This window comes from Haliotis rufescens, unplaced genomic scaffold (genome assembly GCF_023055435.1).
Source record: "Haliotis rufescens isolate VD_foot unplaced genomic scaffold, xgHalRufe1.0.p SCAF_3, whole genome shotgun sequence".
NCBI classification, from domain to species: Eukaryota; Metazoa; Mollusca; class Gastropoda; order Lepetellida; family Haliotidae; genus Haliotis; species Haliotis rufescens.
This window is the reverse complement of record NW_025964001.1, coordinates 21,394,285-21,410,225: the sequence shown is the minus strand read 5'-3', so window position 1 is coordinate 21,410,225 and position 15,941 is coordinate 21,394,285. Positions and strand designations below refer to the sequence as shown.

Below are 15,941 nucleotides of genomic sequence, written 5' to 3'. Positions count from 1 at the left end.
GATCACTGCTAATACAAATCAATGCTGCAATTATGTGTATTGTGTTTTGTCTTATCCAAGATGGCAGACGTTTCCGAGCGAAAAACGTCTATAACGAACAACGGATATAACGAACTGATTTCTCTGGTCCCTTGTAGTTCATTATATCCGTGTTCTACTGTATATACAATGTCTATGTTGGTGGGGAGTTGGGGGGTGGGGTGGGGATGTTAGGGACCTTATTGCCTAGATCAGAAATGTTTCAGCTTCATGGGCCTCATGGTTTCAGGAGACGATTCAGATGTAAAAGATTAGGGAAAATACACCAGCATATCAGACTGGAGGTGATCAAATCTGATTCGGGACTACAATGGATTGTTTATTGTGCTTTCAGTTTCTTTACAAAACAAAACACCAGATCTGTCGTTTCTTGCTCCCAACATATACCTGTAGGTTGTTTTGTGAGAGAATATTCTGGGCATGCTGTTTGTTACGAAATGAAACATCACAGCATGTATTACTAAATCTCATTGTTTATTTACAAAATATACAAAACACTGCCTGTCATATGTCCAACCACTCCTTCATGTAGACGCATGTCTGTGGGGAGACAATTCCTCCATCGTGACACTGCTCAAACACCTGGAATACAGAAATAGACAGCAAGTTTAAAATTCATAAAATCTTTATCATGTTTATCTAAATATATTACAAACACATCCTTATCACAATAACAAAAGGAACACTTCCTGCTTACTTCATTTTGTTTAGTTGTAGCTTTTAAATTCAATATGTGCTTTTTGATTTCACCAAAGCGGTAAAACTTTGTATCCTACAAAAGTTGCACTTATTCTCTCCCATAAACTCCTTTTTATCCATTGAAACCATACATGAGAACCCTGCTATATGCCAAGTGGATCCAATGTGTTAATCCTCACTCGACAGCCGTGGAGGATGGCAGATAGCAACTCACTGGACATGTTCCACAGGGTATCCTCACAAGTCCTGTGGGTTGGATGACCGGTTTAACAGCTCGGTACAATCTCAGTTGACCGCTGTCCCCTGTTGTCCCTTGTCCAGCCACTATAGTACGTTCCACCTTGCCGTCATAAATAAGAGTGTCAAGAATCGTCTCAATGTCCTCCACAGACAGTTGGACCTAGGTGAGAAAAATAGAGTGAGTATTATTTTATGCCACTTTGAGCAATATTTGAGCAATATTACGACAGGGATACCAAAAATGGGCTTCACATATTGTACCCATGTCAGGAATCGAACCCGGGTCATTGGCGTGACGAGACCGCTTAACCACTCGGCTACCTGACTTCCCCGAGAAAATAGAAAATCGATGAGTCAGCAAACACACAGTCTTTGAAATTCACGTTAGTCCACTAGTCCAAGACTACTAAATTGTGCTGAGGAAACATTAAAAAACCAATGTTGGTAGTCCTCATTGAAGAGTGACTAGGGCTGTAATTCTGAACAAGGTCTCAATGCTTCAACCTTGCTACAAATTTGAACAAAATAAAACTTGACAGACGATGTAAAACAAAGTAAACATTTTGATCTCGTTCAAGCAGGACTAGCTACAAACTCGAGGATAAGTGAAATTAGGTTTCCACTTGTCCTCAAGACTTGTCTAGAAAGACTGGACGTAGCTGCAATTTTGAGGCTGTCACCCATTCTACATCCTCTATTATCCTGTATATTATATCTCAATTCTATTATGGAATAACGGTACCCTGGACCAACAATGTCCTGCAGAGAATGTGAGCTTGAAATCAAGAACCAATTAAAATGCCACTTCTCAAGCAGGTTGAGCATAGATCTTATTAATCACATCCTCAATACCGTATTCGACGTAATAAGCGCCCAGGGCGCTCTCAAAATTAGAAATAGGGGGCTCTTATTAGAATATTATTTTGGTGGAAAAAAAACAGTTGAAAGATACATTTCAGGGTTAATGCTGACATGCCTGAAATGTTTATGTACGACATATATTTTTCCAGAATTTAATTGCCCACAAGTAAGGGTGCATATAACACACGAGTGCGTAATATATGCGAATAAATAAGTCTTGAGTACATTGATCCATCAGAAGAGGTGCTAATTGGGATTGTTCACTAGCCAATATATTAGCAAATATCGCCGTGGGCACTTATTACGTTGAATATGGTATATTGAATAGAATAGACACATAAATGAACTTTCAGCTAGAAATGAAGAAGAGTCCTTCTACAAAATGCGCCCCTCATTGTTTATTCTCCCTGCAGTCTTTTATTGTACGATAAACAACTCCCACTCATTTATTCAATATCATGCTCTGATATCTATATCTATCATAATGGATGTGGTATGTTTGTCGCAGATCTCAAACTTAGGTCATGATGCTTGTCAAGAAAAGTATTCATCCACAGTGAAACATCCAGGAGATATCTAAACTTTGAATCCCATTTAACAACATTTTTCAACAAATCTGATTGCAGCATACACTCCCATTCATTTTGCAACACAGACTAACATATTAAACATGCACTTAGGACAACAGCCAAGAAGCAACAATGACTATTCCCTGACATAATGAATGTAGTACATCTTACTTTGCTTATTCCAAGTTCCGATATGAACTTCCAAACATCTTTAGAGGGAGCAAAGGCACCATTTTTCTGAGCTATAGGGTCAATCTGAGATTCTCTAGCTTGGGCCGCCTGCAAGACAAATCACACACACTTAACATCACTGATTATTTCATGTTGACAAACAATGATCAAACAACTGTTTAGGTAGATACTCATTTCTTCATCACGTGTACCCCATTCAGTGTTCCAAACTAACCATAAAAGGCAAGGGTACGTTGTCATAACCCCTATGTTGAATGTTGAAAAATTTAGGGTCCCACGATTGAAATACTGTTGAATAACCTTTAAGGTCCCTCTTAGTCCTGAACACTGCACTTCTACCTTGGTCGGAATACTGCATGACAAGACATTCTTAAACTACTTAAGGTCACAAGGAAAACTGTTACTAAAGTAGAATGTGTTACACACCTGATAATTTAAAAACACAATTTTGTAGAATTTTCCTATTCGGAATATTCTATAAGTAATATGTTATCACTGTTATACCGAGGCTGTTGTCTCCCACAACTGCTCTTATAGCGAAATCTTCCACAGACATCTCAATTACCTCATGCAGCACGTGCGTAGCCACCTGAGCTGCCATGTGACACCCTTCACTCTTGTCTCTTGCAAGAGCAAGTGCTCGGGGGACAGTTGGGCGGGCATCAGCCAAGTGGTAATGTATTACTTATAGAATATTCCAAATAGGAAAATTCTACGAATTACATTAAGTAATACGTTACCACTGTTATCCCGAGGCTGATTACCACAGTAGGCGGTGGGGAGCACCTACAACCTCAAACCTGAATGCTCGTTGTTCCTTTTCCGACCAGTGGAAGTGAACAAGGCAGAAGCACTCGATGCGCATGCTCCCAGCTTGGAGTTACCCTATAGGAATATCAAAGCACTGACAAGTGCATACCGTAAGGCTCAATCGTCTTTGCCAAACGATTGGTGACTCCAAACGCCTCACTGGATAGGTATTTCATCGCCGCAGCGGATGAGAACCCAGTACCCATGTGAGCTGAATCTTAGATCAGGTTAAACAGTCTGGAAGAGGGAAATTAATTTCATCCAGACCGTATATCCCAAGAGCAAGCCTACTTAAAGTATGCGTTAGGCACGTGACCTAATTCCTGTATTTGTAAGCATGCATTACAAGGTTGGAACACATGACGGACAATTAAATACAAAATTGTCAAAAATACAAATAAGGACAAAACACACAAAAAGCTGCCTCACCTATGGTGTGAGAGGGCTGGTTTGCGGGACCTCCACTCCTGTTACCCACTGCGGTGGGAACCAAGTGCATCCTGGGGGGCACTCAACTTAGGAGCGCCACCCAGGCATCGATGCAAGGACCCAACAAGATCCAGCGTGTGCCGAGAGGCCTCAGCGGACGCAGCAGCCTGTTGTTCTTTCAGAACGCCAGGCATCTTGTTGTTAAACAGGGTCCGTGCAGACCAAGGCTGCGAAAGGAACACTTCCTGGTTGGCAGCGTCCAACCCCGAGGCGGCAAAGTACGCTTGCCGTCTGAGGAAGTGGCACGTGCCGGAAATAAAGGCTGAAGCCCCGGCGACATACTCAAGCGAAGTATTTAAACCGATTAAACAGTTGTAAATGCGCTGGTCTCGGTCTGTGGGAGAACCTTCGACCAGACTGGCCGCTGCTGCTAAGAAGGTATCCCCCTGCGACATAGCGAGCATGGAGCGACTAGCGAGGGTGTCCAGCTGCTGCAAGGTAGCCTGTGGCACCGTAGCAGCCAGTGGGGCACAAACACCCAAACACTCGACGGAAAGGCTTTCACCAGGGAAGGCTTAATACCGCGCAACAAGGTTGAAGCGGGGAAAGCCTTGTCGGACGACTCCTCGTAGACCTCGGCGGAACCGTAAATGAGTAGTAAGTATTAGCAAGCAGCAAGTGTATCATCTTGTATCGATACAGACAAAAACACTGGGGGGTCATTAAATGAGTACGGTAGTAAGTATTAGCAAGCAGCAAGTGTATCATCTTGTATTGATACAGACAAAAACACTGGGGGGTCATTAAATGAGTACGGTAGTAAGTATTAGCAAGCAGCAAGTGTATCATCTTGTATTGATACAGACAAAAACACTGGAGGGTCATTAAACGAGTAGTAAGGAATAGCATGCAGCAAGTGTATCATCTTGTATCGATACAGACAAAAACACTGGGGGGGGTCATTAAATGAGTATGGTAGTAAGTATCAGCAAGCAGCAAGTGTATCATCTTGTATCGATACAGACAAAAACGTAACATGTATCATATCGATGCACCGATGTAGAGAGTAATTTTAACTTCTCCTTTTACTTTACAAAGGAACCAAGTTATTTGATCAATTGATGAACACAAGGGCCGCCTATCTTCTGATCCAGTTATTTGATCAATTGATGAACACAAGGACCTCCTACCTTCTGATCCAGTTATTTGATCAATTGATGAACACAAGGACCGCCTACCTTCTGATCCAGTTATTTGATCAATTGATGAACACAAGGACCTCCTACCTTCTGATCCAGTTATTTGATCAATTGATGAACACAAGGACCGCCTACCTTCTGATCCAGTTATTTGATCAATTGATGAACACAAGGACCGCCTACCTTCTGATCCAGTTATTTGATCAATTGATGAACACAAGGACCTCCTACCTTCTGATCCAGATATTTGTAACACTGTTGGTTGAGGACCTCCACAAACTCGGCCTCGAAGTCCTGATCACTGTACCACGCCCCACCAGTCACTGTCCGGTCTGGTTCCAGGTTGTAGAGCATGTACACCTTCTTCTTGGAGGCCTGCGTTACACAATAGTGGCATCATATTCAACTGTCCAAGTAACCAACCAATCAGACAGATCACTAGCATTGTAGGTGAGCTGAGGTGAAATTGGGTTTAACGTCGCGTCCAAGATTATTGCAATTATATAGCGACGTGTATGTATGTGTGTGGCTGCTTGTACTAGTCCGGACTGATGCCGATTTATAGTGCTAGCTCACTGAGATACCATGCCGCAGTTTAACATGAATACCCCACTCAGACACAGTATACTGACTCCGAGCCAACCAGTCCTTGTTTTAGCCCCTTAATGCAGAGCGCCAGACAGGGTAACAACAAGTACCATCTTTTAACGTCTTTTGGTATGAGGCGGTCGGGGATCGAACCCCAGACCTTCCTCTCTCAGGGCAGAAGCTCTACCATTAGACCATGGAGGCGGTCACTAGCATTGTAATAAAAATGTCATCATAGCAGGACAAGTTTTTATCTTGTACAGGTGTTTTGTACACAGGAAAGTTTGAATACAGGCCACTTCAGAATCAAGGAGAAAACAAATCAATCCAAAGTTACAAAGAGATCCAGGTCTTTTTTGGACAGACGGGTCACTATTAAGATGATTAACCATGTTAGAATATAACTACTGACATCTATAGTGGTAGAGTTAAAAAATTGAACATTAAAAAACAAGAAAGGAAACTGATCTGGTTTCATTGGAAAAAAAACAACCTGCTAACCAGAATGAGAGATCAACATATCACCATGGAAATGAATGTCTGGTCATGTATAAAATGCACCAATTTTATCTTTCACTTTTTTTTTCATTTAGGTCCCAAGTACTCCAAGATGAGAAGCATCTCCTGTTTCCAATATGAATTTTTAAAATAATTTTAAAGAGTCTGAGCTATATTCTTCCCTGGTGTGTTCCAAATGCATGAAAACCTCTGGAAACAATGTTTCAAGTTATAATTAATTTTGTTCGTTTGTTTGGTGAAGGTTATGTGGTCTGTTATTTACATGATATTATAATATATGGAGACTGCTCCAGTTTAAAGTACTCCATGCTTGCTGGAGTGAGTGAGTGAGTTTGGTTTTACGCCACTTTTAGCAATATTCCAGCAATATCACGGCGGGGGAAACCAGAAATGGGCTCCACACATTGTACCCATGTCAGGATTCGAACCCGGGTCTTCGGCGTGATGAGCGAACGCTTTAACCACTAGGCTACCTGACCGCCCCCTATGCTTGCTGGAGTGAGTGAGGGCTCCATGTGTGACCAGACATATTGTGTGTAATAGATTGTTGTATGTGCTTTCATATGTAGGGATTCTGGTATGGAATTGGCCCCCGTTACCTATGCTTGTCGAAAGCGGCAACTGAAATGGATCTGCTGGACAAGCACCATCTTCCTGAGGCAAGGGAGTAAACTGACTACCACACACTATTGCTGACTACCACACACAACCTCACATTTAGTGATAGAGCTATGATATCAATAATTTATACAAACATTCACTCATTTCTGCTTCATGGTCAATAGGGGCAGTGGGGGAGTCTAGTTGTTAAAACATTCACTCATCATGCCGAAGACCTTGGTTCAATTCCCCACACGGGTAAAATGTATGAAGCCCATTTCTGGTGTTCCTGGACGTGATATTGCTGAAATATTGCTGTAAAAGGGGAAAACACTCACTCACTCACTCACTCACTCACTCACTCACTCACAGTCACTAACCCAAGTACCTTCGGAAACATTTGTCGGGCAGCAAGGATCTATCATGCTTTCGAAAAATATCTTGCCTCTCAAAGGCCTTTTCAACGATAACTTTCTAGGGTTAACTTTGCAGTACAATCGATGATGGTGATTTACTTACTGCTACAGACTTGACAGCTTTGATCACCTTTTTGCTTTCTAAGTTTTTTAGGATTTTGTTGAGTTGGGTCATTAACAGATTGCTCTTGTATCGGATATCCCTGATCCATATTCCTGCAAAATACAAGACATGTAGTGGTGCAGTGACACAAACATCAGTAGTTGGCTGCTCTTAGTCATGCATCATATACACAGAGTTGACTCTTAACCAACATCGGAGTCTTAAGAAGGCTCTAAATGTGTTGGTCTCAAAAAAGGGTCAGATGTTATCATTTGAAGAAAAATGCTTTAAACAAAACCTTGAAAGTGTGTCTAAACTGACATTGATCCAAGGAGGCATACTCCATTATACACACATCATATGGGCCAATAGGCTAAATTTTTTAACCAAACATGTTTTTGACATAAAGCCAGTGATGAGTGTATGAGTCAACTTGACAAACCCAATGATAAATAAACACATGAACACGCTTAAATAACAGCATGAATCACAAAATGTGGACTCAGAAATTTAAAAGTGTATTATCAATCACAATGAACAGCAAGGGGGCAAACTTTCTCAATTACCGCTTACTATTTCGCTTGTGGTTAAAATGAATTTCCCTAGTTTCAAGATGAATTAAAAGTATTCTCATTGTTGGTATATATGGCACACTTGAATAAAGCAACAGTTCTATCTTGCAATGTATAATGGCAAGTCACCTTTGTTTCCGGCCTCCTTGATGATTTGGTAGACCAGCTTCTCCTGGTGGTCTGCGCCTTTCACCTGACTGCGACAAGCAGAGTGAGTGAGTGAATGAGTGTGGTTTTACGCCGTTTTTAGCAATATTCCAGCAATATCGCAGCAGGGGACACCAGAAATGGGCTTCACACATTGTACCCATGTCGGGAATCGAACCCGGGTCTTCGGCGTGACGAGCAAACGCTTTAACCACTAGGCTACCCGACCGCCCCTGCGACAAGCAGAACACACTATCATTCACTGTTCTGTGTTCATTCGTTTGTTTGTTTGTTGTTTAACGCCGCCCTCAGCAATATTCCAGCTACATGATAGCGGTCTGTAAGTAATCGAGTCTGAACCTGGCAATCCAGTGATTCACATCATGAGCATAGATCTACACAATTATAATACGATGATATGCATCAAACAAGTCAGCGAGCCTGACCACCCGATCCCCTTAGTCACCTTTTGCGACCCGGTTGCTGCACTGTCCTGTGACGATCCAAGCTAGAATTGGTCTTCAGCAACCCATGCTTGTCGTAAGTGGGGACAAACGGGATTGGGTGGTCAGGCTCACTGACATGTCATCATATCCAGGTATCACTTCATGAAACCATCATATACAGGTATCACTTCATGAAGCCTTAGGTTTATCTCAAAACATCAAATGGAATGAGTGGTGTTTAGTTTTTAATTGGAATTTTCTCTGCTCAAAAATAAATTGCATGCATCTGAAGTACAGATGTTGGCAGATCTGTTTAACAAAAAATATTGTATATCTGTATTTATCTAATTCTTAAATTCTTTAGGCTTTTATGTAATATAAAAGAGCCTTGGGTCTCAAAGGAATTCTAGAATGCATGTAAGCTTGATAGTAAAAATTCACTATTTTCTAAACAAAATAAAGACTTGAAAATACATGGCTAGTGTTTGGATGACTGAAAAGCATGGCCTAGGAGGAACTTACAAATGTTGAGTGACTTTGAGTGAAACCTCAATAAATAGGACACTACATGCATACACACCAAGGTCTGAAATATTCACGTTCATAAAAGGTGAATGATTTATTCTATTACATCTTTGTATCTCATAATACAGATGGAAATTTTCTTTGCATATTCTGTAACATTTTTTTACATATTTGCACTCAGATTTATTCCTACAGGCCCGTTAATGGTACTGTTTGCATAATGACACCTCAACTCCTGGGGATTCTTGTTGTGATCTGTTTCCATGAATCTATTTCAGTCAATACCTATGCTGGAAGTCCCTCATATCTTAACATAGTGCCAGGTATGAAATATCATATTTAAGGATTTGTTTCAAGTTATCAAATAAAACTCAAAATATGAAATATATAAAAATGAATAATGTATCTTCAACAACAATTGTTGTTACCAACATCATCATGATTATGACATAGAAAAAATGATATCTCGGAGTTGGGAAAACGCTGTCATTTCAGATAAGGAATGTACTCACTTAGCAGCTTCTGGATCTTTCAACCTGTATACTAACTTCGAACCACTCTTCAGCAAGTCAATGCGTCCCTGCATGAGAGACAAGTATATTTTCTTTTTATAAACAGTGAAAGAAGGTTGAGGACATAAAATGTTGTCTTTTAGCAATAAACATTAAGCAATAAATCATATTATACATAAAAGTCTTTGAAAAATATTGACTAGTATCATGCTTCAAGACATCTTAATGAAATACCAATACGGGAAGTTAGGTGATGACTAGATCCCTGGTACCCCAGTGCTTGTCATAAGATCATCTTAATGAAATGCCCATATGGGAAGTTAGGGGATGACTAGATCCCTGGTACCCCAGTGCTTGTCATAAGATCATCTTAATGAAATACCTATATGGGAAGTCAGGGGAAGTCAGGGGAAGACTAGATCCCTGGTACTCCAGTGCTTTTCATAAGATCATCTTAATGAAATGCCCATATGGGAAGTTAGGGGATGACTAGATCCCTGGTACCCCAGTGCTTGTCATAAGATCATCTTAATGAAATATCCATACAGGAAGTCAGGGGAAGACTAGATCCCTGGCACCCCAGTGCTTGTCATAAGATCATCTTAATGAAATACCTATATGGGAAGTCAGGGGACGACTAGATCCCTGGTACCCCAGTGCTTGTCATAAGATCATCTTAATGAAATACCCATATGGGAAGTCAGGGGAGGACTAGATCCCTGGCACCCCAGTGCTTGTCATAAGATCATCTTAATGAAATACCAATACGGGAAGTTAGGGGAAGACTAGATCCCTGGTACCCCAGTGCTTGTCATAAGATCATCTTAATGAAATACCCATATGGGAAGTCAGGGGAGGACTAGATCCCTGGCACCCCAGTGCTTGTCATAAGATCATCTTAATGAAATACCCATATGGGAAGTCAGGGGAGGACTAGATCCCTGGCACCCCAGTGCTTGTCATAAGATCATCTTAATGAAATACCAATACGGGAAGTTAGGTGATGACTAGATCCCTGGTACCCCAGTGCTTGTCATAAGATCATCTTAATGAAATGCCCATATGGGAAGTTAGGGGATGACTAGATCCCTGGTACCCCAGTGCTTGTCATAAGATCATCTTAATGAAATACCTATATGGGAAGTCAGGGGAAGTCAGGGGAAGACTAGATCCCTGGTACTCCAGTGCTTTTCATAAGATCATCTTAATGAAATGCCCATATGGGAAGTTAGGGGATGACTAGATCCCTGGTACCCCAGTGCTTGTCATAAGATCATCTTAATGAAATACCCATACAGGAAGTCAGGGGAAGACTAGATCCCTGGTACTCCAGTGCTTGTCATAAGATCATCTTAATGAAATACCCATACAGGAAGTCAGGGGAAGACTAGATCCCTGGTACTCCAGTGCTTGTCATAAGATCATCTTAATGAAATACCTATATGGGAAATCAGGGGACGACTAGATCCCTGGCACCCCAGTGCTTGTCATAAGATCATCTTAATGAAATACCCATATGGGAAGTCAGGGGAAGACTAGATCCCTGGCACCCCAGTGCTTGTCATAAGATCGTCTTAATGAAATACCTATATGGGAAGTCAGGGGACGACTAGATCCCTGGTACCCCAGTGCTTGTCATATGATCATCTTAATGAAATACCCATATGGGAAGTCAGGGGAAGACTAGATCCCTGGCACCCCAGTGCTTGTCATAAGACCATCTTAATGAAATACCCATACAGGAAGTCAGGGGAAGACTAGATCCCTGGTACTCCAGTGCTTGTCATAAGACCATCTTAATGAAATACCCATACAGGAAGTCAGGGGAAGACTAGATCCCTGGTACTCCAGTGCTTGTCATAAGATCATCTTAATGAAATACCCATACAGGAAGTCAGGGGACGACTAGATCCCTGGTACTCCAGTGCTTGTCATAAGATCATCTTAATGAAATACCCATATGGGAAGTCAGGGGACGACTAGATCCCTGGTACTCCAGTGCTTGTCATAAGATCATCTTAATGAAAAACCCATATGGGAAGTCAGGGGAGGACTAGATCCCTGGTACTCCAGTGCTTGTCATAAGATCATCTTAATGAAATATCCATACAGGAAGTCAGGGGAAGACTAGATCCCTGGCACCCCAGTGCTTGTCATAAGATCGTCTTAATGAAATACCTATATGGGAAGTCAGGGGACGACTAGATCCCTGGTACCCCAGTGCTTGTCATATGATCATCTTAATGAAATACCCATATGGGAAGTCAGGGGAAGACTAGATCCCTGGCACCCCAGTGCTTGTCATAAGACCATCTTAATGAAATACCCATACAGGAAGTCAGGGGAAGACTAGATCCCTGGTACTCCAGTGCTTGTCATAAGATCATCTTAATGAAATACCCATACAGGAAGTCAGGGGACGACTAGATCCCTGGTACTCCAGTGCTTGTCATAAGATCATCTTAATGAAATACCCATATGGGAAGTCAGGGGAAGACTAGATCCCTGGTACTCCAGTGCTTGTCATAAGATCATCTTAATGAAATACCCATATGGGAAGTCAGGGGAAGACTAGATCCCTGGCACTCCAGTGCTTGTCATAAGATCATCTTAATGAAATACCCATACAGGGAGTCAGGGGAAGACTAGATCCCTGGTACTCCAGTGCTTGTCATAAGATCATCTTAATGAAATACCCATACAGGAAGTCAGGGGAAGACTAGATCCCTGGTACTCCAGTGCTTGTCATAAGATCATCTTAATGAAATACCTATATGGGAAGTCAGGGGAGGACTAGATCCCTGGTACTCCAGTGCTTGTCATAAGATCATCTTAATGAAATACCCATATGGGAAGTCAGGGGACGACTAGATCCCTGGTACTCCAGTGCTTGTCATAAGATCATCTTAATGAAATATCCATACAGGAAGTCAGGGGAAGACTAGATCCCTGGTACTCCAGTGCTTGTCATAAGATCATCTTAATGAAATACCCATACAGGAAGTCAGGGGAAGACTAGATCCCTGGCACCCCAGTGCTTGTCATAAGATCATCTTAATGAAATACCCATACAGGAAGTTAGGGGATGACTAGATCCCTGGTACCCCAGTACTTATCATAAGATCATCTTAATGAAATACCCATATGGGAAGTCAGGGGAGGACTAGATCCCTGGCACCCCAGTGCTTGTCATAAGACCATCTTAATGAAATACCCATACAGGAAGTCAGGGGAGGACTAGATCCCTGGTACTCCAGTGCTTGTCATAAGATCATCTTAATGAAATACCCATATGGGAAGTCAGGGGACGACTAGATCCCTAGAACCCCAGTGCTAGTCATAAGAACATCTTGACTGGTGGCCACAGTGTGTGATGTGATAGAGTGTGTGTCACCATACCCTGATGACAGGTAGCACTGCTCAAGCACATGTTTCTCCGACTTGATAATTTACAGGCCGACCTGATATATGCCCTGTTTCTTTCTATCTTTTGGGCCTCATCTTTGTTTTATCACTGGCAAACCTGACCTCGTACTTACAGTTGACAGCAGCCGGTTGATGGCTGTGACTCTCTGCTTCACCTCAAACTGAGGCATGTCAGCCTGAATTGTTGCATCATCAATTCCTTCAGGGTGAGACTGACAGAGAAGAAGGATCCTGAAAACATATCAGGTTACCATGGTGGTTGAGCTGCTCAGTCAAAAGTGCATTACAGATATCACGAAAATACCAAGTCAGTCAGTTACCTCAGAACATAGGAGACAAAAGTCAGTCACAATTCAATGACAAATCTAACATGGGACTTTTGGACATTTTAACTTTTGCATTGGCACAGCTGTTACTGTAATGGTTATAAGCACTATTGCAAATGTTGTACCTCAGTCACCTTCTGTTCAGGCACATCAGAGGTTTCAGCTTCCCATAATGGGGCTAGTCAAAATTGCAAATATATATTTTTCTATGAAAAGAATATCAATATGATTGCACTGTAACAATACAATAAAGACTAATCATCTTAGCCAGACATATAGCCAGACAACATAAATGGCAAACTTGCCAATCTTTGGACATTGGTAACGGAATCCATATGCATGCGATGAGGGGTCCTTTTTTTGAAGATTGTTTTCCGGGTTTCAGGGGTATCTGAAGGGAAACAACTCTCCAGCTTTGTAAGTATTGAAATATGGATCAGCTTTTTCTTCAAGGATTAAAAGTTTTCTTATCATGAACTATAATCTTGACTGGTTTGACTTGTGTTCGGCACTATTGTCGCTGTACTGCACAAAGCGACAGCTATCGGAGAGCTATGGGTGGCCATTCGGTAAAAAAATACAAAGTTGAAATAAAGGCAAAAGTATGCAATAATAGTCAAATGTTATGAATAAAGAATTAAATGTTACTAATGAAGGTCAAAATACAAAACAAATGGATGCTGGTCAAAAAATATGAAGCTAGTATACAACCTTAAACAAACACTCATTTGACGCTTAACTAGGATTATTCTTCAATGGACCAATTAACTGTTCATGCTTGGTGCAACTCGAGGGTGTTATGATGCCGAGTTATATTTCGGAAGCACATTTTCATTACATCTGAAAAGTGAACGCTGTGAGAGAATTGCACTTTAGTGGCACTGTGTCAACCTCAGACTATAATTTTTATAAAATGACGCAGAGATGTAAAATGTTCAATTTTCTGTCTGATGATGTGGTGTAAATGTAACTGCAAATATTAAACCGATTTGAAAAGGAGACACTGCTAAGTCTTGTCCAAGATTTTGTTGAGCGTAAAAAAAAAAAAAATGTCGCCACATATTATCCTACACCGATATAAGTACTGTTTTATTTAAAAGCTTTTTGGAAACTGTGTGCAAACAACATGCTGCCTTATATCTGAACGATAAAAAGATATTTGGTTATGGAAACACATTTGGAAGTAATATAGTATGTATAACGTTATACATTCGATAGAAAAAATAGCTTGCCAAAAATGAAGAAAACAGATTTTCCTCTATGATGTCGGAGTTCATTTTGACACCTGATTCATTTTGCTTGTTTTCATCTCGACCATTAATATTCGTGACAAAGACAAGTTGTAAGTTGATGTTAAATTGTATGCGTAATTCAGGGATGTATGTATTGCAGCTGTGTGTGAAATATATGTGATGTAGGTTCTACTTCACCAAATCAGAACCAGTTTGGACAGTGCGGTTTTCGTAGGGAGCCTTCAGTGCAGATCGAGAGATATCTGCAGGCTGTGATTGGAGGATATTCTGTAAGATTTTTACGTCTTTCAAATGTACATCCATCCAGTTATTAAAACTGACCATGTTTTTCTATATTTAGTACTGTCTTTTTCAACATGATGACTTATGCTGAATGTGACAACAGCTATTTTCAAGTAGGTGACATTTGGTGCGAAACTGGGGGTGGTGTGTTTAGCTTCCTGTACTCAGAAAAGGAGCTGGCTAAGCTGGTTATTTTTTATTTTTTTTATTGCTGCTCTAAGGCCAAACTGTGCACACACGTACAGGTAATAGCTGTTGAATGCTTAGTTATTTTAAAAAAAAATATAACGTTACTATAGAAGTCTATGGGAAAACATTTGGTTGTGTGTAACCTGTAATAGGTGTTTCATGACTCAACCCACATCTGCTCTTTGAGTCTATTGCTGTGCTGCCACATGCATATGACATAACATGTAATACATTCACAATATCAGACTGGGATTTATAACCCAGTCTTAAAATGTTAAATTAAATAATTACCCCAGACACAAGAAATGTAAAATGCAAACCACTGATTGCTATATATCCTTGAATCCCTCACATGCATGTGAGTTATCTTTGCATAGTTTTTGTCAGGTAATCTGAGTTGTTCTGGCACTAATTATACTTATAATAAAGTCATTAACTGAGCATCAAGTGAATGATGACAATTACAGAGGTATAGGGTTTATGCCATGAAACATGCATGCTGGGACTAGCAATTGTTGTATTTATGCAATTTGCCTGAAAAGTAGGGGTGGTGGTTGCAATTTGAGTGTATGAACTGAACTTCATTGTCACAAAAGAATACGACGTACACGTATTTGCTGTATCCTAAACAACGTAATTGTACATACACATTTACACACGCAGACGAATCTGCAGGTTGAAGGGTTTTAGTAAGCATCATTCAATCAAGTGCGAGGACTCATGGGTATTTTCTCATTTCTATCCATGCTTGCCTAGCGCAAACCAGCTGCTTACTATATCAACAACCGACAACAAAACAAAATAAATTAATACCTTGTCTCTAAATCAATTTCTTCTACTGGTTCTTGTTTCACCGCCGACGCCATGTGTCATTTAATGTAAAATAAATCACGAAATGGCAAAACCTTCTTTGGTAGTTGCACGCAAGAGCTTGAACCGGTGAGGAAATTCCGGAAGTTTATGTCTGCTGTTCATATCGGAACAAATCATGACCTAATT

At 40.9% G+C, this 15,941-nt stretch overlaps 1 protein-coding gene across 1 annotated transcript; it reads right to left on the bottom strand.

Moving 5' to 3' along the window:
* Positions 1–494: 494 nt before the first annotated feature.
* Positions 495–15,933, bottom strand: LOC124146443 (DNA-directed RNA polymerase III subunit RPC6-like). Its single transcript, XM_046516727.2, has 9 exons — positions 15,756–15,933; positions 13,006–13,123; positions 9,467–9,534; positions 7,966–8,033; positions 7,265–7,377; positions 5,270–5,413; positions 2,580–2,687; positions 953–1,138; positions 495–621 (listed from the first exon to the last, which is right to left on the bottom strand). Exons 1-9 carry the CDS (start codon positions 15,806–15,808, stop codon positions 544–546), a joined length of 936 nt encoding a protein of 311 aa, XP_046372683.1. The 5' UTR covers positions 15,809–15,933; the 3' UTR covers positions 495–543.
* Positions 15,934–15,941: the final 8 nt, after the last annotated feature.

Coding starts and splice junctions, on each gene's coding strand:
- LOC124146443 (XM_046516727.2), bottom strand. CDS start 15,808: ATGGCGTCGGCGGTGAAACAAGAACCAGTAGAAGAAATTGATTTAGAG. Junction 9,535..13,005: donor TCAACCGGCTGCTGTCAACT/GTAAGTACGAGG, acceptor TCTCTCATGCAG/GGACGCATTGACTTGCTGAA. Junction 5,414..7,264: donor AAGCTGTCAAGTCTGTAGCA/GTAAGTAAATCA, acceptor TGTGTAACGCAG/GCCTCCAAGAAGAAGGTGTA.